The sequence below is a fragment of the Brachypodium distachyon genome, chromosome 1, assembly GCF_000005505.3.
Source record: "Brachypodium distachyon strain Bd21 chromosome 1, Brachypodium_distachyon_v3.0, whole genome shotgun sequence".
Classification (NCBI taxonomy): domain Eukaryota; kingdom Viridiplantae; phylum Streptophyta; class Magnoliopsida; order Poales; family Poaceae; genus Brachypodium; species Brachypodium distachyon.
The window spans coordinates 69,008,826-69,031,296 of record NC_016131.3 but is presented as its reverse complement, the minus strand read 5'-3'; the positions used below and the strand labels follow the sequence as shown (position 1 = coordinate 69,031,296).

General features: G+C 45.1%; 6 protein-coding genes across 6 annotated transcripts; 1 reads left to right on the top strand and 5 right to left on the bottom strand.

The window, feature by feature from the left end:
• Positions 1-3,613: 3,613 nt before the first annotated feature.
• LOC100843096 (putative cysteine proteinase inhibitor 7) lies at positions 3,614-4,316 on the bottom strand. The gene has a single exon (XM_003558478.4). It carries the CDS (start codon positions 3,968-3,970, stop codon positions 3,614-3,616), a length of 357 nt encoding a protein of 118 aa, XP_003558526.1. The 5' UTR covers positions 3,971-4,316.
• An 890-nt stretch (positions 4,317-5,206) lies between these two features.
• On the bottom strand, positions 5,207-5,545 carry LOC100828660 (putative cysteine proteinase inhibitor 7). The gene has a single exon (XM_003561870.1). The coding sequence runs from the start codon at positions 5,543-5,545 to the stop codon at positions 5,207-5,209; it is 339 nt and encodes a 112-aa protein (XP_003561918.1).
• A 1,243-nt stretch (positions 5,546-6,788) lies between these two features.
• Positions 6,789-10,787, bottom strand: LOC100828052. Its single transcript, XM_024459064.1, has 3 exons — positions 10,373-10,787; positions 8,096-8,417; positions 6,789-7,183 (listed from the first exon to the last, which is right to left on the bottom strand). The coding sequence occupies exons 1-3, from the start codon at positions 10,720-10,722 to the stop codon at positions 6,806-6,808; spliced, it is 1,050 nt and encodes a 349-aa protein (XP_024314832.1). The 5' UTR covers positions 10,723-10,787; the 3' UTR covers positions 6,789-6,805.
• Positions 7,938-8,528, bottom strand: LOC104582395 (cysteine proteinase inhibitor 8). Its single transcript, XM_010231915.2, has one exon. It carries the CDS (start codon positions 8,429-8,431, stop codon positions 8,087-8,089), a length of 345 nt encoding a protein of 114 aa, XP_010230217.1. The 5' UTR covers positions 8,432-8,528; the 3' UTR covers positions 7,938-8,086.
• Positions 10,788-14,254: 3,467 nt separating the features above from the next.
• LOC106865767 lies at positions 14,255-16,522 on the bottom strand. The gene is made up of 3 exons (XM_014896553.2): positions 16,382-16,522; positions 15,910-16,069; positions 14,255-15,789 (listed from the first exon to the last, which is right to left on the bottom strand). The coding sequence occupies exons 2-3, from the start codon at positions 16,012-16,014 to the stop codon at positions 14,470-14,472; spliced, it is 1,425 nt and encodes a 474-aa protein (XP_014752039.1). The 5' UTR covers positions 16,015-16,069; positions 16,382-16,522; the 3' UTR covers positions 14,255-14,469.
• A 2,756-nt stretch (positions 16,523-19,278) lies between these two features.
• LOC100842792 (E3 ubiquitin-protein ligase At1g63170) lies at positions 19,279-22,023 on the top strand. The gene is made up of 5 exons (XM_003558477.4): positions 19,279-19,627; positions 19,922-20,707; positions 21,012-21,137; positions 21,205-21,490; positions 21,593-22,023. The coding sequence occupies exons 2-5, from the start codon at positions 20,112-20,114 to the stop codon at positions 21,806-21,808; spliced, it is 1,224 nt and encodes a 407-aa protein (XP_003558525.1). The 5' UTR covers positions 19,279-19,627; positions 19,922-20,111; the 3' UTR covers positions 21,809-22,023.
• Positions 22,024-22,471: the final 448 nt, after the last annotated feature.

Sequence of the window (22,471 nt, the reverse complement as noted above, 5' to 3'; positions counted from 1 at the left end):
TACGAGCTGTGGACAGGAAGAGTGCCCTCTCTACAACACCTGCGGGTGTGGGGGAGCCCAGCCGAGGCCAAAGTATTTAACCCAAATATTGCAAAGTTGGATACCAAGACAGTAAGTTGCCATTTCATTGGCTACCCTGAAAGATCAAAAGGTTTTCGTTTCTATTGTCCAGACAGATACACAAATTTTGTGGAAACGAGACACGACATCTTCTTAGAGGACGAAATGATGAGGGGGAGCACGGTAGCTCGGAAAGTTGATCTTGAGGAGAAGAGGGTGCATGCACCTAATCTGATGACTCAGGAGCCGTTCTTTTCACTACCTGTTGTTGCCGCACCGACAATCCCTGAGATTGTGGTGCCGGGACCTGTTGCGACTCCACACATGGCAACAATGAGTGAAGGTCCGGAACCTGTCCTTCAGGAGCCGACTCAACCCATTGTTGTCTTTCACATGTAGAGACACAGAACGTGATAGAAAATGAGGCCCCTAGAAGGTCTCAAAGAGTTAAAAAGTCAGTCATTCCAAAAGATTATAAAGTTTATAATACAGAAAGAGTTCATATGGAGAATGATCCCACTTCATATGAAGAAGCCATGAGTAGTTCTCACTCATCGAAGTGGCTGGAGGCCATGGAAGATGAGATGAGATCGATGAGTTCCAACGAAGTTTGAGACTTGGAGAAAATTCCTAAAAGAGCCAATACGGTAGGCTGTAAATGGGTCTACAAAACCAAATATGACTCTAGAGGGAATATAGAAAAATACAAAGCACGACTCGTGGCAAAAGGATTTACACAAAGAGAATGAGTAGATTACAATGAGACATTTTCACCAGTCTCATGAAAAGATTCCTTAGAATTATAATGGCACTAGTGGCGCATTTTGATTTGGAGCTACATCAGATGGATGTAAAGACGGCATTTCTAAATGGGGATTTAGAAGAAAAGGTCTACATGAAACAACCCAAGGGTTTTATCATGGATGGCAAGGAAAACATGGGATGCCGCCTAAAGAAATCCATTTATGGATTAAAGCAAGCCTCTAGACAGTGGTATCTAAAGTTTAATGAGACTATTAAGAAATTTGGATTTAAAGAGAATGTTGAGGACAACTGCGTTTATGCAAAGTTTAAAAGTGGGAAATACATTTTCCTAATTTTGTATGTGGATGATATCTTGCTTGCTAGCAACGATGTCAATCTACTACTAAAAATAAAGAAGTTTTTGTTCTCAAATTTTGATATGAAAGATCTTGGTGAAGCGTCATATGTCTTGAGCATAGAAATTCACCGAGATAGGAAAAATGGGGTTCTAGGACTATCGCAAAAGGCATATTTGGAAAAGATTCTACAGAAATACAATATGCATGCGAGTAATGCCGCACCTGCTCCTATAGTCAAGGGCGACAGTTTCGGGAAATTTCAATGTCCCAAAAGTCAATATGAGATTGATCAAATGAAAGAGGTTCCATATGCTTCCGCAGTTGGAAGCCTACAGTATGCACAAGTGTGCACTCGCCCTGATTTAGGTTTTATCACCGGGGTACTCGGTAGATATCAAGAAAATCCAGGCACACATCACTGGAAAATGGTAAAGAAAGCATTGCGTTATGCACAAGGCACAAAAGACCTCATGCTAACATATAGAAGATCTGATTCTCTAGAGATAAGAGGGTATTCAGATGCAGACTTTGAGGGAGGTAAAGATGATAGAAAATCCACGTCAGGATATGTATTCACTCTCACAGGCAGGGCGATTTCGTGGAGAAGCTCCAAACAATCAATAGTTGCATCATCCACGATTTATGCAGAATTTATAGCATGTTATGAGGCCATGGGGCAGGCGATATGGTTAAAGAAATTTATACCCGACTTGAAAGTAGTGGATTGTATCGACAAACCACTAAAGATGTATTGCGACAATCAGCCCGCAGTGTTTTATACTCACAACAACAAGTCGAGTAATACTACCAAATCAATAGAGATAAAGTATTATGTTGTGAAAGATAAAACTCAGGATCACACTATAAGTTTCGAGCATATAAAGACAAAGAATATGCTTGTGGATCCGCTTACGAAAGGCCTACCACCCAGTGTGTTCAAGGAACACTTAGCCGGTTTGGGTTTTAGGAAAAGCCTATAATTCCTGGATAAAGAATGGCCCGAAAAGAACAGAATTTGTTTCAACATGGAAAGGTATGTTGTAGCTGTCTGATTCTATCGGCAATTGAGCTGAGACGATGAAGCATGCTCTACATACTAATCGGTGGTGAAACGAGTAAAGTAAAAAATATACAGTCAAAAGAAAAGTTGAGATCAAGAGGGAGAATGTTAGAGTGATCTCCTACCGTGTGGGCCCAACGGCCCACCGGGCCTAGATCTGACGCGCCCTGATCGGGGGCGCCCAACCCAATATGGTTGGCGGGCCCCTGTCGCGCTGCGCTATATAAAGAGGGGGGGGGGGCGGGGCATGCACTACGAGGTTCGTCTGCGTTGCCACCAACCCCACCGAACACACCCTACTTATCTAGGGCTTTGCGCAGAGGCGACGGGAAGCTCCGTCCACGCTGTCGTCCCGCCGTCTCTCCCTCGCCGTCGACATGGCAGCGCCGTCAAGCTCTTCGTCCAGCCAAGGAGAAGGTACTCCTATCTCTCTCTCGCTCCCATACCAGTATCCCAACCTGAATCATAGAATAGCTTCTACCGGCTAGATCTACACCTAGACGATTTCTAGGTTCTAACATTTACATACATGAAATTTATATCAATAGATTCGTCTTTAAAAGTTCTTTATAATAATCATGATTCTGTATCATATAGGTTACATATTAATAGTGTAATTCTTGATCAAAGTCTTATCATAACGAAACAAAATACGCCAATCTTTGTGAAATAGAGAGAGTATCAGTTAATTTGAGATCAATTCTTGACCTTAATTTTTCCGTAAATTTTTACGGGGTCATTCTGACATCTGGAGATGATAATCACTGTCTAGAGAAATTATCTAGACTCTATACAAGAAATAACTATAGGTAACATTGAGAGTAATTTCACATGACCACACTTAATACTCATTTTCTCACTAGTCTCATGGCTTGCAACACGGTTGGTGTGCTGGCTAGTTTCTCCTAGCCAACCCCTTCATTTTTTTTAAGCCAGTTCTTCTCAAATAACCCAAATTAAGTGGATTTGAAAACGTTTCTGACATGTGTGGCCCACACCTAAGAATCGGAATAGAAATGAGCTGGGTGGTAAGGGAAAGGGGAGAAAAGGAGTGGGTTAACATGCCGGGTGGATCAAGCCCAACACTGGCATGACATATGACATTTGAGCCACGCATATCTAAAACACTACCCGCTAAACTGGCAGAACCGAGTTATTTGAGAAGAACTGTTTTAAGAGTTGTAATGTGAGAACATCGGCATCAAATGTGGTTTGTGATACCATAGCCACAAAATTCTTTGATATTTCACTGTAACATTGAATATGGTCAAATAGTAGACAAATCATATTTGTTTCCATATTCGAAATATAAATCCAAAAAATAATTCTAAATTGTTTTCCAGCATGGAAAGGAACGCGTTTGCAGTCCGGCTGTATGACTGTCGATTGCTCAGTTGGCCGGGTCGAAGGAGACGAGCTTGCGCGTCTCGCTGGTCGGCAATTTCTGATCGAATACCACCGTCTTGTACAAGGCGACCTTGCCATCGAGCCTGAGCGCGTCGACTCCAAGCCGGTAGTTCGTGCCAGCCACGATCTGCACCTTGCCACTCACCACTTTGCTGAACTTGAGCCCGTCGTTGGCCACCTTGCCGTGCGCCGCCACCTCCCACGCGCCGAGCTTCTGGACGTACGGGTCGGTGATGTTATTGATTGGTTGCCATGCCCCGTCGAGCGCCACGGCCGGCGTGACCACGGCGAAGAAGGCGCCGGCAGCAAGGAAGAGGCCGAGGAGGAGGCTGGTCCTCATGGTGCTGAATCGGTGGCTCCGCGCTACCCTGCCTTGTGAATGAATTTGATAAAATTAATAGAGTTCGAGATGAGGAGGAGAAGGGGAGGATTGGGGGAGTATTTAAGAAGGCCGGACCGGAGGAGGAATTAATCTTTTTCATTTATTTTGCGTGGAGGAATTAATTTTTTTTTATTTTGTGGGGAAGGAGTTAAATTTTTATTTATTTTGCGGGAAGGAATTATTATTTTTATTTATTTTGCGGGGAATTAACATCTATCAGTTGATCTAAAAATTATGCACGTATCGATATTCCACAGTTTACTAATTAGTACAGTATGAATTGATGGGCCGGTAAAATTAGGAAGAAAATAATTAGACATATATATATAATATGAAATCCCATATATATTCTATGGTTTACTTGGAATGAATAAATGTTTGACGTGTATCAATTAACCGGCTGCAAAAAAAATGCTCCCCTGACTCGTCGCGGCCATCAGTGCATTTGGAAGCCGGTAGACGGAGAGGAAAACCATAACCGCGATTTTTTTTTCTCTATATGGGAGCAAGACTGAGAAAAACTATAAAATTACTTCCAAATCTGAATAACATTATAGAATATATGCATATTTGATGGTCTGTATCTTTCCATTGGCAGGGGCCAGGGAGAGAGAGACTTCGCAGTCGATACGACGGACCGTCGATCTGCTATTGCGGTGCGGCTACACGGAGACTCGCAGGGTTGCATAACTTCCGGCGTTGAAGATGGTCAAAGTCGCTAGCGGGAGCTCGCCGCTCATGCTAGAAACAGTTAGTGAATCTTGTGATTTGTGGCATGCTCGTGTACCTAGTAGTGTTGAGTCTCCCTGGCTTTTGAATTTTGATTATAAACGAAGCTTATCCTTAAGTACGTACTAAGGCTACCTGTTCTAAGCAAGAGAACAAACAAAATGTTTACAATTTCTCAGGCAGAAGATATAGAAGGGGAGCAAGAACAAGGGCTCGCGCCAAAAAAAAAAGAACAAAGGAAAAGAATTGCATTATACTCTCTCCGTTTCTTAAATTAGGGCGCATATTGTTTCTTTTGACCGAACATTTGACCAATGATTACTACATCGTCTTATGACTTATGTGAACAAATTATAACTAGAAACAAGTACTTTTGAATACGAATGCAATGATATAAATTTTTATTTCACGACAGGAGTAATTCTTAGTCAAAGACTCGGTCAAAAAAAAATACAGCCACTCCCACTAGTTGCCAGCCGGAGCGAAGGAGATGAGAGTGCGCGTGTTGCTCCTAGGCTCCTCAATTAACACGGTGCTGTATTTCCCGACCTTGCCATTGCCCTGCACTGCGTCGATGGAGAGGCGATACTTCACGCCGGCCACGTCCTGCTCCTCGCCGCTGGTCACCTTGCTGAACCTGAGCCCGTCATGCGCATTCTTGGCGTGCTCCGTCACCGCCCATTTGCCCAGCTCCTGGACGTGTGGGTTGTTGACGTTTCCGATTGGGTACCAAAATTCCCCTGCGGATGTGGCAGCAGGGTAAACCACGCCGATGATGAGGAGGAGGAGGCTGCAGGTTCTCATGGTTTCAGTGGCTGTGTAAGCACCTTTGGATCGGTCTATTCGGTTTTGAAGCTTTCGGATCAACTGTGGTGATTGCTGAAGAAAAGTGAATGGTGCATTGGCACTTAAATAGATATGGTATTAGCAGGATGAAAATAATTGGATACATATCCGCTTTATATGATTTAGTATCAGTTAATTGTATGCAGATGTATCCGAATGATATACACATATCATTGGTACGGTACTCCTTGTGATCCTAAATTCTTGACTCAAATTTGACCAATATGAATGTATCTATTTTTTAAAAACGTCTAGATACATGTAATATTTCGACAACAATTTATGATCAGAGGAAGTACTAATTAAGAGAAATCATTGGGAAAGCTTATAGCAAAACACCTTTGTAAGTTACTCCCTCCGTCCCATATTAAGAGAAATATGTATGTATCCATACCTAAAAAGCGTTTAGATACATGTAATATTTCGGCACTTAATATGGGACGGAGGGAGTACGTTTTTTAGCGAACCTTTGTATTACATGTACGAAAATGATGAGCCGCACGAGTGAGTGCCAGTAGGAACCACCTAATGGGCATTTGAGATTTGATCAGAAATAATTGTTAAACGGGCTTGGGCCTTGGCTCATTACACCCCTAAATTCCAACAACAAACAATTAGACACAAATCTATGGGACACCTCCTCCTCTGCTCCGATACTGAAGATAGTCTGATGTTGTTGCCTGTGGACAGGAAATCATTAAGACTGAGATCCATAGGGACCAGAGTCCTGGAGAAGTCATCGCCGGGCAGATGATTCATACTGTATGAAGCCTTGACGCCGCCACCACTCCATGGATAAGGGTGACAACAAGGATGAGAAGGAGCCTCCAGGTCCTAATGGTAGTTTGCTGAATCTGTAGGGATGCTACCTTGCAGAATCTTAGAACATATATATATGGTTGGTTGACATTTCAGTTTTCCTACATTTAATTTAATTGCCTGCCAGTCACCTAAAATTACACAGCAATAACCAAATGTGCACCTTAGTTTGGTGAACTCTTAGTTTTTCAGTTTATACATGGAGTGAAATGAACATAAGAATGGTTAATTTCCAAGAGTTCAGAAATGTGACATTTTAAAGTCAAACAGCTTATGAATAGAACCTTGATATTTTTTTTATTACGTTCTGGAGGGTTACAATTTACTCCAAATTATACATGAAAAAAGAAAGAGACTCGCATGTTAGCCCAGTCGTCCTATGGTTCGCCCGACGCACGCTCAGTTGGCTTTGGTGAAAGAGATGAGCCTGCGTCCGTTGGTAGGCAGCTCCCACACCACCGTCCTGTACGCGCCGTCCACGCCGTCGCTGTTCTTGGCGTGGATGTCGAGCCTGTAGTTGAAGCCTGCCACGACCTGCACCTCGCCCTTCACCACCTTGGTGAACTTGAGACCGTCTTTCGCCTGCTTCACGTGCTCTGCCACTGCCCACTGGCCGAGCTCCTGGATCTCTGGCTTGTCGATGTCAGGGATTGGTGCCCATCCTCCGGGCAAGGGCGACGACTTGATGGGCGCAGTGATAGCGCAAAGGACGGCGGCGACGGGGAGGAGGAGGAGGCTGGTCTTCATGGCTAGCTGCTGGGGTTTGTGTTTAGCGATCTATCCTGCCTTTTGATTGATCGATCAATGGGTTTCCAAGCTTGAGATCGTCACCGGCCGGGGGGGCATTTAAATAGTATGTCGTTCTTTCGCAGTCATTAATATGGGAAGCATATCCATCTTACTGATTTGGTATCAATTAATTACCACAATTTATTTGGTTTCCATAAAAAAAGACACGATTAATTTGGTTTCCATATTCAGTAGTACTCCATTATTGGTATTTATCAACTGCTTTCTAAAAATTCAGCGCTTAATTGGTTCCATATTATCGTCAATATGTTCTTCCAAACTCTGAGAGTCAGTCCCCTAGAGTTGGTTCGTCCGTACGGAATCGACGGAGCGTCGGCGCACATTCCTAACCTCCCTAACGAGATCGATTAGGGTTTCTTCTCGTGTATGCGCGCATGTGAGATCTGGTGCCAGGTTTGTCTTGAGATCGATTCAAGGGTTCGATAAAAAACAATTGCATACGGCTACGAGACGCTGGTCCTTAGGGGCACGTGCACGAGGACCGGCTGTCATCGACAAGCTCCAGCCAGCTGTGGTAGGGTATCGGCGACAACGACGGGTCATCAGCTCGTTCATGGTGGTAGTGGTCGTAGTTTAGGTGGTCTCGGGACCTTGATGCTTATGTTTGATGTGATTTGTACTTCTCGGAGTAATAGATTTGTGTTATTTTTGCGATAAAAAAACACATAGTACTTCTTATTATCTTCCTCAGAACTCCATTTATATTGATCGTGCATCCAGATTTAAGTGTACACCAAAGATTCATTTTGAAATTCGAATATTCCTAGAAACGACATATTTGTCGTCCTTGGAAATCATTTATTGTGTCTAAAGTAGTAACCGTGATTGGACTATATACCATGCATGCCAGCCAGTTGTTGGCCGCGCGCTTCAGTTTGCCGGAGCAAAGGATTCAAGCCTCCGCGAAGTCTTATCCACGACGACCACCGCCTGATACTTGCCATCCTTGCCATTGCCGTCCACCGCGACGATGAAGAGGCGGTCCTTCTCGCCATTCGGTAGTTTTTGCTCCTCGCCACTTGTCACCTTGCTGTACCTGAGATCGTCGTGTGCCTGCTTGACGTGCTCAGACACCGCCCACGCACTGAGCTCCTGGTAGTATGCTGACTCGATGCCCTCGATCGGAGTCCAAGGTTGCTGGGCAGATGTGGCGACGGGATAAACCAAGACGATGCCAGCAACAGCGACGAGGAGGAGAAGGCTGGAGGTCCTCATTGCCGATTAACTGTTTCCTGCCTACGGCTACGTACACTACCTTGAATTGGTGACTGTTTTATTTTGGCTTTGAGATCAGTACGTGTAGGTGGTTGCTTTGCCAGCTCCGAAGACAAGTGAATTGTCCATACTCCATAGGCGTATAAATAGGTATGGTCGTATTCTCAAAATAGAAAAATTAATAGCGCCATTGGCAGGACCAAATTTATTTTTTCATATCTGCCTTTTATAGCATAGTATCAATTTGTTAAATGACCGGATTCCGAGGTTGGATCGGTGGCTGCGGTTTTGCAAAGGTAGGTGCTTTGCCCGGTCAATAGTAGAGTGACGCGTACATAGGCATATAACTAGATATACTCCCTTCATCCAACAAAAGATGTCTTAAGTTTGTCAAAATTTAGATGTATCTAGACATGACTTACTGTATAGATGCATTCAAGTTTAGTCAAAGTTGAGACATCTTTTGTTGTACAGAGAAATATACGTATTCTCAAAATAGAAAGAAAAAGTATCTCCATTTGCAGCACGATAATTTGATTATATCTGCCTTGTACGAGTTAGTATCAATTTGATAATTGCATATTTAACCATATTAACCCCTAAGGTAGTAACTAAGAAATAATTGGAAAAATATAGGAAATCCATGCATAGGGTATACCTGTCCAAGAATCATATCACGATAAAGTACCTTTTGTATTAGCGTGTTGTTAAGGGCTAAGGTACCATTAATCGTTATCGGTTTGGTCTAGTTTTATTTTAGTGGTGTTTTTATTTGGTTTTGACTTTTGACTTTCTACTTACGAGACACCAAGTCAGCCAAAGATAGAGATGCAAACGGGATCCTTGTTCAATTCTCAAATCTCTTATTCAAATTTTGAGCAAAAGTTTAAATAGAAGATTTGGAAAATGAACTAGAAGCGGGACTTTCGCGGGATCCCGTTTGCATCCCTAGCCAAAAAGATCAGCCTCGTGCCTCTTTCCTAGAGCATAACACTGTCAAATACTCTCTTCGATCCTAAATTGTTGTCAAAATATTACATGTATCTAGACGCTTTTTAAGAATAGATACATCCGTATCTGGGCAAATTTGAGACGAGAATTTAGGATCGGAGGAAGTATCTTTCAAGAACTCTTCTACGGTATTCTGAAAATAATGTGGATCGTTCATTTTCTTTAATTTAAATATAAGGAGTGTCACCTCAAAACAGATGGAGAAATAGAAAGTCAGGGTAAAAACGACAGCAGTTTCTCTTCTTTTTCCCGTCGCCGGCGTACTCAGGGGAGCCGGCGGCGCGATGTTGGGAGGGCGGCGGCAGCAGCAGCCGCGCGGTGCGGGCAGTGCGGGCGGTGGCGCGCGAGGGACGGCGGCGGCGGCGGGCGCGAAGTGTGGGGAGGGCGGCGGCGGCCGCGCGGTGCGGGCACGGCGGACGGCGGCGGCGGCATCAGCATGGCGCTTGGAGGGAGGCGGCAGCTCGCTGGGAAGACGACGGCAGCACGGCGCTTGGAGGGCAGCCGCCGCGGCACGGCGCTTGGAGGATGGCAGCGGCTCGCTGGGCATGTGGCGGCGGCGTGGAATCGGGAAACGGCCGGGCAGAGACGAAGATGCTCAGCTGTTTTTTTCTGTTTTTCTTATTACTATAAAGTGAAAATTGAAATACGGAGTATCAAAGAGCATTACGTACCGTAGGCTTATACAGCACACCACCGAAATTAGAAGTTTTATAACTTAGCCGAGAACTTGGTTCATTTCCCAGATCCTTTCCCTTAATCTAAAGAATTGACGGAGTCTCTTAAAAAAAAGAAAGAATTGACACACGCGGCATGCATTCCGACAGCGGAACTGATATTTGAATAAAAATTTGATATCACAATGAAATTTGATTGATATAGATATGAAATAATATTGATATTGTAACAAATTTCTATTGATACAAGATCTCTCAGTTGGAAGCAGGCTGGAACGAGATGAGCTTGCGACTCGTGTCCTGCTCATACACCTTCGCCTTATACACGGCGTCCTTGCCGTCGAGCCTCACCGCGTCCACATCGAGCAGATAGGTCACGCCAACCAAGACCAGCAGCTTTCCGTCCACCACTTTCCTGAACCTCAGCCTGTCGTTGGCCACCTTGCCGTGCTCCGCCACCGCCCACGCGCCGAGCTCCTGGATATGCGGGTCGGTGACGTTCTTGATCGACTTCCATTCCGCGCCGAGCGCCGCGGCGGGCGTGGCGGCGGCGCAGAGGACGGATGCGACGGCGAGAAAGGCGAGGAGGGGGCTGGTCCTCATCATGGCTGCTGGATGGATCCTGCGTGTGGATCAATGGAGAGGAGAAGAGGGAGGAGGCTGTTGCGTCGAGGAGCGAGGACACAGGTGAAATCGAGAAGCATGCCCCTGCATTTAAATCCACGATTGGGCTGGATGCAATAGGCATGAATTAATTCGGTCCATATCTACATGGTTTACTTACTATATCGGTTAGATTTCCGTGCATGTCAAAATTTGGATGTATCTAGACATAACTTAGTGTATAGGTGCATTCAAATTTGATCATAGTTGAGACATTCTTCGTTACACTGAGAGAGTACGATTTATATATTAAATTCGTATCAATTAATATTCAACGAAGCAAGTACTCAGCTAGCTCCGCTGCTGCAAATCATACATGCATCGGCGTGGACCTATCTTCGGCCATGGCACTCGCCGTGGTCCATATCAACCACCGCTCCGGAGGGCTCCAATATGTCGTCTTGAACTCGGTCTACCTTGACTTAGTGCTAATGCAGAGTTCTTTCCAAAAGAACATGTTTTAAAACGAAATGGTGTGTGTAAGATCTCAAGCTGTGAACTTACAAAAAAAAAAGAACTAGCTAGATCTACACAATCATATTTTTGTTCATAAAAGATGCTTTGCACCGGACAAAAACAGCTTACGCAAACAAACAAAAAAGTTTCGAAGCACTGGTTTCACAAGAACAATATTTTTCATCATTTGCCACAAACAAAGATCTTCTGCCTCATTTTCCATAATTCTACCGTGAGGGACCGGACCAATATTAACCGGGACAACATTATTGGACCCAATAAAACAAGATAAAACAATGCATTCCAAAATAACGCCTCAGATTGTTACTCGTGTTGTCATGTTGACAGGTCCAAACCAATAAAAAAAACTTGGGATTATCACCCCAAATCTAGTCCTCGAGCCAACATCTTCAGAAAACAAAGCTACAACATAGTTGCCTGGTCAATCTATAGTTGAAGGAAACTGAATGAAGTTTTCGTTCTGTACCAATAAGATAACTAGCATCCCATCGGTAAAGGTGATGGTCGTGTGATTAACACCAGTACGGTGGAAAAAGCGCAGCGGCGTGCTGACCACCCTCCAGGCAGTTTCAAAACAGATTCTGATTGACCCCCTAATTGCATAATGCTTCAAAGTAAATCCTCCTAATATTCTCTCATGTGATCTTCATTTTCCTCAACCACTTCGTCCCCTTGGAAGAACTTCCAACTCTTGTTGTGGCCTCATATTTGCGTCTACATTTTCATTGTAGCATCTAGAAGTAATCGGCCATTGGATCCGGAAGATAAATTATAGAAATTGTTTTCTTGACAAAATAAGGAAACTGTTGCTAATGAAGCATGGATGGTAGCGGTTGAAGCAAAGTTCCCATATGAGGGAAACAACAATGTAAAGAATGGAAGCATGCAAGAAATGGTGTTGACACAAGAACTTTGAAAATTGTTGATACAACCAGTCGGAAACACATGTGAGAAATATAAGCACAAACTAACAGTATATATGGGAAAGCACGGAAAAGATTGTCTAACAAATCGTCGGGTATAAACTATATACCATTGTCTTTGATGATTCTTGTTTGTACGTGTCAGAGATGATTTGTTATGTTTAACGCTTTGTTTTTGTCAGTCAGTGGTGGTCGTGCAGAGATATCGAGTTTTGCAGTATTGTAACGTTTACTTCCTACTATTTCTATTTGTTATTTTTAGATTAAGTTGTCCTCCATGAACATGACACTTGTTTTAGCTGTGACTGACTACCACGGTTGCGAGTGGCTACGATAGCACATTCTTTTATTGCTCCACTAGCAACTAGAATGCTCCTGGCAGTTACGGTGAGAAGTTGAAACTAATGTCTCCGAGCTGCCTCAGAAGATGTTTCTTCTCCCATACTGTTCGTTGGAGAGAACATTGTGTCTGGAGAGGCCATGTTTGCTCTGGCACAGTGCCGGCTGATCGGTTGAGGAGCGTGATAGGAATGTCCGAGGTTGAAAAGGTCGATGCAATGCAAAGATTTAGATTTGAATATGACATTTATGTCAAATTAGCCAAAATTATTTCTTCTTATAGTTGTCTTCCTACATACATTAGGCATAAGTGATACTTACAATAGAATATTAGTGTACGAAACTATCCAAGATTTTCAATCATTGGTAGCTTACCTTTGGGTCTGTAAGGTAAGTTGTTGCATCGGCTCTCGAAAGAAAAAAAAAGGTACAGATTGAACTCGTAGCTACACTGCAACGTATTGAACCTCTTCCACCTAACAAGCCAATGTAGTTGTAGAGATATCACAAGTCCTCAAGACAACCAACACAATATGCAATTGTCATCTATGGAATACATTGTGCAAGCCCATAGGCCGTGTAACCATCTTTAATATCTATCTCCACAACTGCAGCCGTAAATATCTATGAAGTACTGTTGTAATGCTCGCTACACTAGTGAAGTTGCTAGTGTCAAATGTCATGCTATACACACTAACAATATCAAGATGTATCTCTTCTATCGTGTGCACCGGAACTAAGCATCTTCTTTGTGTGCTGAAAATTGCATAGCTCGTAAATGATGAATACTTCTTTCCCAGTGGACATGCAACATGTGCCTCCTGAAGAGGTCAGGGGGGTGCTGCCCCCAACCCCCACCAATAGGTGGCCAATGGGCCAAGCCAAAAAGAAAGCCCGCAAGCCCGCCGTGCTTGGCTCGTGACGGGCTTGGCCCAAGAAGAAACTAAACAGGCGAGGCCAGCCCATGACCCACCTCAGGCCGTGCCTGGGCCTCGTCCACGAGCCCTCGGTCCCGCACGGGACAACTGGTTTAGCTTTCTGGCTCGCCAAGAACGGATAAGGGCCCGTCAGCCCGGTGGCCCGTCTAATTTGAAAATGGCCCATAGCCATCCATCCACGGGGAAGACGGAAAAAAATGAGGGAAGTTTCTGTCCTTAGTCAATAATTTATAATGTAATCTCCAAAACTAACGCATCTAACTAATCAAACAACCAAAGGCATGGATTAGAAACATTGAGCATTTGCGAGAATTACTTAGGTAGGGCGTGTGCTCACTGGTTAAACATGACAGTGCTAAGAGCAAGTTGTTAGGCTTGCTAATTTAAAGACTAAAACTAAAACCAATAGTTGAAGGATCAAATGGACCTTTTCCAAAAATAAAACTGACTGGGCCTTGCTTGCGTGGCCGGACTGTCATACGCCAGTCAAGAAAGTGTGTGTTGTCGTGGTATCTTCCGCGTATCTTCCACATCAGTTCAACCGAGGTGCGAACAAAATGAGATAAGCCGATAGATGGAGTAATCAAAGAATGCCGCATCAGATACAATACTGACAAATCGTCAGCGACGACTACGAGCACCATCGTTGTCATCCCAAACGACATCGTAATTCAGGTCGAAAGCATCCCCCTGTTTAATCCTCAACGCCATCCCTAGTTGATTGGCCAATTGAGATCGAACTCAGAGAAAACCAGACCAGCAGCAGGCCGAGAAGGTCGAGAGGGGACCAATGACACGGAGATGGAACTGAGTTGCAAAACTCGTTTAAACATCTTACAGAAAGGAAGGAAATGCACATAATGACACACAGGAACAGGAATTCAACTGGATCACATATTAGTTCTTCAGCATCCATCGTTGTGAACATATGACTCGTGAGCACCTTCCCCAGGGTCAGCCCGTGGCAGCGCGGTGACGATACACACCGTACAAGGACCAACCCGAACGCTTTTTCACTTGTACTTCATGTTGAGCACCTTCCCCAGGGTCAGCCCGTGGCAGCGCGGCGTCGGACTCGCGCCGCCTTTCGGCGCCGGAGAAGGCGTCACCCGCGGCCGGGCAGGCGGCGCCGGTGCATTCTCGAAGCGTCCAGGACGTGGCCGCGGCGGGCGCTGCTGCTGCTGCTGTTGCTTCTGGACCTCGTCCCGGCCTCGCAGCTCCCTCTCCAGCGCCGCCTTGGCCTCCTCCGCCAGCTCGGCCCGCCTCAGCGCCTCCTCCAGGGTGAACCTCAGGTCGCTGATCGCGGCGTCCTTGATCCCTGCCTCGCCGTCCTTCGCGACGAGCACGTACCCGTCGGCCTCGCGGTCGTCTTTGGAGATCTCCGTGACAAAGCCGGCGTCTGTCGTCGCAGCCTCGAAGCCTCTGTTTCCTGCCATGGCAGTGTCCTTGTCGCCACAGCTCGTGCTCTTGTAATCCTCCAAGAAACGAACTCCCTTCTTTGGTTTCTTCTGACCTTCCACGACACGCTCAGACAACGAGCCCCTAATATTCCCATCATCAGGCCGAATGTTTGGTCCATCCACACTCTCCACGGTGCCAAAACACGCGTCGGCAATCTCAGGATCACTTCCATTGCACGCAGCAGAGCCGTCATTCCCAGACGCGGCCGCCGCCGCCGCCGAGTCCGGCATCACCGCCACCACAGCTCGTTCCGAGGAGAAGTAAAGCTCCTTGAGCTGCAACAGCTCGGACCGGAGGATCTCCACCTCCACAGTCTTGGCCAGCAGCTCCTCCTCCACGCCCTCCATGGCCTCCTGCATCCTGCCAACCGCCTCCGAATCCTTGCCAGAGCTGAGCATCTCCATGGTGAACTCCTGGAAGAAGACGGACCGCTCCTCCTCGGCCCGGATTGCGGCCACGGCGGACGAGAGCACGGCCTCGTTGAGCTCCAGCGCGCGCGCCAGGGCCTCCCGGGCGCTATCCCGCTCCAGGATCCGCCGCGTCTCCATGGCCTCCACCTCCTCCAGCACGTACGCGTTGGCGCCCCTCAGGGCCTCCAGCTCGCGCCTCGCGCAGGCCAGCTCACCGCGCAGGGCCTCGCACTCGCACGCCGCCTCGCACTGCCGGCGCGTGATCCCGGCGTTGTCGGACTCGAGCTCGGAGATGCGGCGGTGCGCGTCCAGGCACGCCCTGTCGTACTTCTCCGACAGCTCCCGCATGGCCTTCCGGAGCGCGTCCAGGTCCAGGGTTGCCTGCTTGTTCTCGTTGTCTTTCATCTCCAGCTGCAGCTTGCAGGTGGCGAGCTCCTTCGTCACGGCGTCAATCTCCTGCTCCTGCGCTTGCAAAGCATGTGGAGTTGCGTTACATAAAGACCCATGGATTTGCGCAGGAAATAAGAGTACAAATGATTATGTGATTTATAATGATTCGAAATTGAGGGATTAAGCACCCACGTTTCTGTCAGGGCTGCTGGACCTGCTGTGGTCATTTGATCTCTGCTCGAAGAGGTTCAGAGCAGCCTGCACAGACTCTAGCGGCCTCGTGTCGATCTCAGCCATCGGTCAGCAGATCGATCGATTTCGTCCCGTCGATCAGTTATCGTGAAATCTTTTCCTGAACAAAGCGTAGGCATGGTTAAAGCGATAAGAAATTGCCCAATTTGACGAAGAAACAAATATTAAAAACTTGTAGGCAGTCACTTCTTCCCCTTCAAATTCCCTCCCCAAATGCGCACACGTGTTGCAAATATTAATATGGGTTACGGCAAATAAGATCTAGCACGCGATTATTGAAGGGTTTTCGTATGGGTAAAACTGTTAGAATCGGTCTAGGCCTACCGATTACCCTTGTCAAAAGGAATCGAGAACATCAAACGCGATCATTCCTTGATTTCTTCTTTCAAAGATGCCAACAGAAAATGCGTACCTTCCGCAGAGCAGGGGCCTCGTTCACGGGAGCACGATCATCCCGCGCTTGTTGGCAACGGTGGATGGATATTCCACTTGGCCAGACGAGCAGCCCGAACCGGAGAACTCAGAGCGACAAGATCGAAAAATGCTAGCGAGATGAACCAGTAAAAGAGAAGGGAAACGGGATAAGAGTGACGCTACATATAGGCCAAGGATTAAACCGGCGGAGCGGGTAAGACGAGGAGGCGTCGTGGCAAACGAGGGGTTAACTGCACATACGACGGGACCGTGCGTGGGGAGCGCGTGTTGCACGTCTCGATCGCAAGGAAACTACTACTGCTGTTTTGGGCGTGGAGACTGGAGACGCCGCCGATGCGGCAGACGGGGACGACGGGCGGGTCCAAGGAGCATCCTCGCTTCCTCGTCGTGGGGGGTGTCGTTCTTCCGGTCTTCCCGGTGCGTAAGTTTAGCTGACGATATCATGTGCGTGGCCTGTTGCTCAAAAATCGTATATATTGGCGGCTTATCCGTTGGCACGCAGGAGCTGTTTGGTTTGAGCCCACAATTGATTTGTTTGCCAAAATATTGGTTGGGGTTTTGTCTGCCTATGATTTGAAAAAAAAATAAACTAGAGTTGTCAGTGGGGAATTGGCTTGCCAAAAAATTGACTTTGATCCAAACAGGAACCAAATCTTGGTCAATGACCAAAAATTTGGTAGGGCATGGTTTGGCCACCATCCAAACATACCCAAATATTGTCTCGTGCATGCCCGCGGCGTGTGCGCCAACCATCTATGTAACGAGAAGAAATATGAGGTTGAGATCTACGGTTTCTTCGATTTAAACGATTTTTATGGTGGATGGGGGAATTTTCAAGATTTTACTGCAGTGGGTTGTGTCATTTCTAGGCTTGTATCATGAGTAAAATGATTTGAATAACTATCTTCTTATGAAGGATGTGGCTATTTCTAACTCACATGTTTTTTAAAGAAATGAGCCTTAAATATCGATCGACTCTTCAAATCCGTTGGATTAAGATCTGAGGGTTATCTCCGTTCTCTCATCTCTCACTTGCTATCGTTGGATTAAGATTCGATGGATAACAGGTCGATTGATCTCTGACGAAAAAACGGACGACTTATCAATAGCAAAACCGTTTAAGAAAAGGTTACAAGTTACTAGTCTTTATTCTACAATCTCCGAATTTGGGTTCTAAAAATATTTAAGTCTCACGACAGAGCATATGCATGCATGGTGGGTTGACCATCGCCGCGCAGACAGTGTTTGCACAGTTATACCCTCTGAAAAGTTTCTCTTCTAATTTTGTGGTTCATCTTTTTTTTATGTTTGCATAAGGGGCACACTAAAGAGGGTTAATGCGCGACATGTCATGCATCCGCTCTCTACTGTGTACACACACTGCCTCTCACCATACTCGCATTTATGCCAACGAGACTGCTCCAATCCTTGACATGTAGATCCTGTTGCCAGGTCACGCATGGCATGCTTTGCTAGACGAGTAGAGGCTACAAATTTAGAAGGGCAAACTTTATTGGAGGATCTACGAAGCGGTGGACAACCTGTCGCACTTACATGTCAAAACGGTGCATAGGACTGACGCCGATGACTGTCAGATATTTTTATGACGTAGGTATGCAATTTTGAAGAATTTGGACTAAAACAATACCTTTAGAAAATAATAAAACCATTTATGGTTTTTGCTCTTTTATACTCCCTCCGTGACACACTAAGTGACTCAAAATTATCTAAATATACGTAATATTTCGACACTTAATGTGGGATGGAAGGAGTACAAATATTGTCTATGGACTCTTTTTTTTCCTATGATGTTCCAAAATTTGATATAAATACAACTGACGATGCTCCACACATACCATGAGAAGTTGAATGCCCCTGCAGGTTACACAGGTGCAATTAAAATCGCGAGAAGACAAAAGCAATAACCCCATACAGTTCCAGGAAGATTAAACATGAGACACACCCCATGTTCCCGCCAAGTCATAGTTCCAACCTTGCTGACTTTTTCTAAAATTTGAAATCTTTTTTTTTGGAATAGCTTTGGATCATCTTGTTAGGCCTCTCACATGGATCTCTTAGTATGGTATCTTGCGCATTTTGCTAATGTGACACACAAATAATGAGAAAACCCTCTTTTATGTTAGCGATCGCCTCCTCATGCAAATCGAGACAAAGTCAATTAAATCTCTCACAAAGTTTTTAAATAATTGCTACTTTTAGACAGATGTGACTCTAATCATGTGTTTTTCTTATTTATGTGTTTTAGACATCAAGCCAATCAAAAAGTCTTTAGAGGAAAAAATCTTGTCATGTGGAAATTATGCAATCCAATGATATAAAAGACATGTACTCCCTCTGTCCAACAAAAGATGTCTCAAGTTTGTTAAAATTTGGATGTATCTAGACATGACTTAGTGTATAGATGCATTTAAATTTAGTCAAAGTTAAGACATCCTTTGTTGGACTGAGGAATATATGATTTTTTCCTTAAGATTAGAATCTTCCGTTTTTCCTTCAAAATTCTTATAATCCAAAAAAAAATGACTTTACGTTGGTTCACTAGAGAGACACGATCTAATATAAGAGGAGGTCCTCCTCTTGACTTATTTGTACATGGCACGTAGAAAATATTAAAATCATGATAAATAAATTTAGGAACGAAGAGAGTATTCAGATGTTCACGATTAAAAGAAGCATCAGGAAAAGAAGAAGCCCGGGATGAAAAGAGCATGCATGTGCTTACGAATCGAAAGAGTATCAATCAAGGTATCCTAATATAGGTGACGGCGTCAGTGACTTTATTTAACTTTAAGTTGGGAAATCCTTGTCAGTGTGTGACCACGGACGGCGGTGGTACCACCTGCAGGTGGGCCCTACCACACCAGTTCGGGTTCCCCAACACTCAGCCGCAGCCCCTCTCTCCCTTCCGCACCCTCCCCACGAACCCTCTCTCCCTGTTTCGCCCCCGTTCCCGATTTCCCATCTCTCCCTTGATCGATCTCCCTGGCGGCAGCTGCTGGCGGCTGCTACTAGCGGCGGCGCACCCTACCATCTGCCTCTCCTCCCTCGATTTCTCTCCCCGGCGACTGGAAAGATGGCGGTTGACCGGATGTAGAGGAGGTAGGGCGAGCAGGACGCGCGGCGGCGACTCATCGGCGCAACTCTTCTTCAACCTTTCGATCTTACCGATTCCCCCCCCCCCCCGCCCCCCAGAGAAACTGAGGTATAAACCCTAGGGCGCCACGGATCTGATTGGTATTTGCTTGATTCGGTTGATGTACTTCTAGATCTTATGGATTCATGGCTATTCCCCTCCGTGGAAGTGTTAAATTCGAGAGAAAGAAAAAAGTCTGTGCGTGCCTATGCTAATTCTGTACACAGGATAATCAGGTTCAGAATGTAGCAATAAACTAGCCTGTTACTGTTGACACGCAATACTAATTCGAAAGTAGTCTATTAATTTTTCTTATGTTTGCAAATGGTGACACATTAATGTATTTTCCTATTACTGTTGCAGAACAACTGTCTTGATAATCTAGCCTGAAGACTTGTTTGAAGTTTTGGGAGTCTATGTTCTAGCATGCGCAAGCATCTATCATTAAAACATTCAGTATCTAGCAAGGAACACAGCAGGCAGATCCTTTGTTACTTCTGAATACTGATGAGCTTCGCTTATCATATTATTCAGAATTCTAGTTCATACTGATATGCAATCTGGGATGGAACATACAACAGGTGTAAGTGGTAGGGACCACAGAATTGATATTCCAAGGGATACTGGCCCTTCTTCTGTTTCGGTGTCGCACAGTGTTGGTAGAGAGAACCAAGAAGAGTTGAATCCTGTGGATAGACCTTCAACAAGAGCTCTAACATCTGCCTTGCAGCCACCCGCAGCAGTAGGTCCACCTCATGCAGGTAACACTTCAGGCGCTAGGAGAGGTGATAACTATGGTCGGCGACATAGAAGCCCTTTGAACTCTGGACTATGGATTTCAATTGAAGTTATCGTCAATGTTAGCCAAATTGTTGCTGCCATTGTCGTGCTATCCCTGTCAAGGAAGGAACATCCACAAGCTCCATTGTTTGAGTGGGTCATAGGTTATACAGTTGGTTGTTTTGCCACTTTGCCTCATCTTTATTGGCGCTATATACACCGAAATATTGTGAATGGTGAGAATGAGCAAGCACACTCACTTCAAGGCTCCTCTCAATCTCAGAACAACTCAACTGAGCCCACTCATGCTGCAAGTGCATCAGAACGACGAAGGACTGCTGCACGGAATGCGGTTCTTGCGAACCCAAGGTACACCTTTTGTCTTTTGCATGAAAATTATTCTGTGTTGGCTGTTGCTTGTATAGCTTATATAAAATGGCCATTGTTTTCTGCTTCCTGTTAATTTAAATTAATCGTATGAATCGACTTGGCTGGCTCTATTAACTTTGTTAGATATTCTTACCAGCAAAATATTATTAGATGCTAGGTTAGGGTATCTATTCGCTGGTATATGCCTGGTCTCCATGCACCTGTCTATGATGAATACCACAGTGTCTATAGTTTTGTTGTTCAGTTATATTTATTGAAGATTGATGCACCTTGTCATTTGCAGGATTAATGCACTTTTTGACCACTTCAAGATGGCCTTGGATTGTTTCTTTGCTGTTTGGTTTGTCGTAGGAAATGTGTGGATATTCGGTGGGCGTTCTTCTGCTGCTGATGCTCCAAACTTGTACAGGTAAGTACATATATTGCTCCTTTGTGTTACATATCTTTATCCTGCTGCTCACTTTGTTTCCTACCAGGTTATGTATTGTGTTCCTCACCTTCAGTTGTATTGGGTATGCCATGCCTTTTATCCTCTGTGCAATGATATGCTGTTGCCTCCCCTGCATTATATCTGTAATGGGTTTTAGAGAAGACACAAACAATACAAGAGGGGCTACCTCAGAGTCCATCAATTCTTTACCAACTTATAAGTTCAAAACCAAGAAACGCCGCCATGGTTCAGGGAATGACGCTGAAGGGCAAGATGGAGGCATATTGGCTGCAGGGACTGACAAGGAGCGATCACTGTCTGCTGAAGATGCTGTATGTTGCTCTGTTTATGTTTCTTTTTATCTTCTGTACTGTCTTTTGGCAGTAAAACAAAAATTCTACATTCTGGGCACTTACTCTTTCTTATACTGGCAGGTTTGCTGCATATGCCTTGCCAAGTATGCACACAACGACGAGCTTCGTGAACTAGCCTGTACACATTGTTTCCACAAGGAATGCGTTGATAAATGGCTCAAGATAAATGCGCTTTGTCCTCTGTGCAAATCTGAGATAGCAAGCTCATCTGGCACATCTGATACCCGTCGGACGGACCATACAGCTATTCAAGTGCAGGAGATTGAAATGCATTAGGTTGGTGTGCCTTTTGAGCTAATACATAAGAACATAGTCGCTCGCGGTTCCCATCTGCATGTATAAAGTTGAAGCTTTTGATATTGGATTGTAACGACTGTCTTCTTTTTTTTGTCCCTTTTATCATGGAAAAGTTACAGCTCTTCTCGCTGTCAACACTCTACAATGCAACGCATTATCTACCCTGTGGATTTCCATCAGAGTGATCGCAAAAATATGCTTCTCTGGGGTTCCATGAAACTTTCTAGTTATAAGTTGTGGACCAGGCCTCCGGTATATATTTATGGCCTGTTCATCGCACTACTCCGGCTAGCTTTGAAAAATATTAAATTTGGAGGATAATGATACTCCCAAATGACTGATAAGCATTTCATCACTCCAGTGATGCATAGTAGAGTTGCAGTTGTATGCAGAGCTGGGAGGTGTTCAGTACCACATTGTCGTGTTTTCCTGCTTATGCTCACAGCTGCTAAAGGTGGTCGTCGGGTAAATTCATAACAGAAGTTAATCAAGGAGTATTAGGTCGTGCGGCACGATGACTACGTGGCAACATACAGGACTAGCCCATCCAAAATGAGATGGTGCAGCACGAATGGGGCCAGGCGGTCAGGATGGCAATGAGGATATGTTTGGTTTGTGCCCTACCAAAATTTGCCAACCATT

Excerpts from the sequence above, each read along its gene's own strand:
- LOC100843096 (XM_003558478.4), bottom strand. The coding sequence starts at position 3,970 with ATGAGGACCAGCCTCCTCCTCGGCCTCTTCCTTGCTGCCGGCGCCTTC.
- LOC100828660 (XM_003561870.1), bottom strand. The coding sequence starts at position 5,545 with ATGAGAACCTGCAGCCTCCTCCTCCTCATCATCGGCGTGGTTTACCCT.
- LOC104582395 (XM_010231915.2), bottom strand. The coding sequence starts at position 8,431 with ATGAGGACCTCCAGCCTTCTCCTCCTCGTCGCTGTTGCTGGCATCGTC.
- LOC100828052 (XM_024459064.1), bottom strand. The coding sequence starts at position 10,722 with ATGATGAGGACCAGCCCCCTCCTCGCCTTTCTCGCCGTCGCATCCGTC. Across the intron at positions 8,418-10,372 it reads TTCCAGCCTGCTTCCAACTG|CCTTCTCCTCCTCGTCGCTG; the intron begins AGAGATCTTGTA and ends GAGGACCTCCAG. Across the intron at positions 7,184-8,095 it reads GGCTTGAATCCTTTGCTCCG|ATCGCTAAACACAAACCCCA; the intron begins GCAAACTGAAGC and ends AAGGCAGGATAG.
- LOC106865767 (XM_014896553.2), bottom strand. The coding sequence starts at position 16,014 with ATGGCTGAGATCGACACGAGGCCGCTAGAGTCTGTGCAGGCTGCTCTG. Across the intron at positions 15,790-15,909 it reads CCAGCAGCCCTGACAGAAAC|GAGCAGGAGATTGACGCCGT; the intron begins GTGGGTGCTTAA and ends TTGCAAGCGCAG.
- LOC100842792 (XM_003558477.4), top strand. The coding sequence starts at position 20,112 with ATGCAATCTGGGATGGAACATACAACAGGTGTAAGTGGTAGGGACCAC. Across the intron at positions 20,708-21,011 it reads GCGGTTCTTGCGAACCCAAG|GATTAATGCACTTTTTGACC; the intron begins GTACACCTTTTG and ends TGTCATTTGCAG. Across the intron at positions 21,138-21,204 it reads GATGCTCCAAACTTGTACAG|GTTATGTATTGTGTTCCTCA; the intron begins GTAAGTACATAT and ends GTTTCCTACCAG.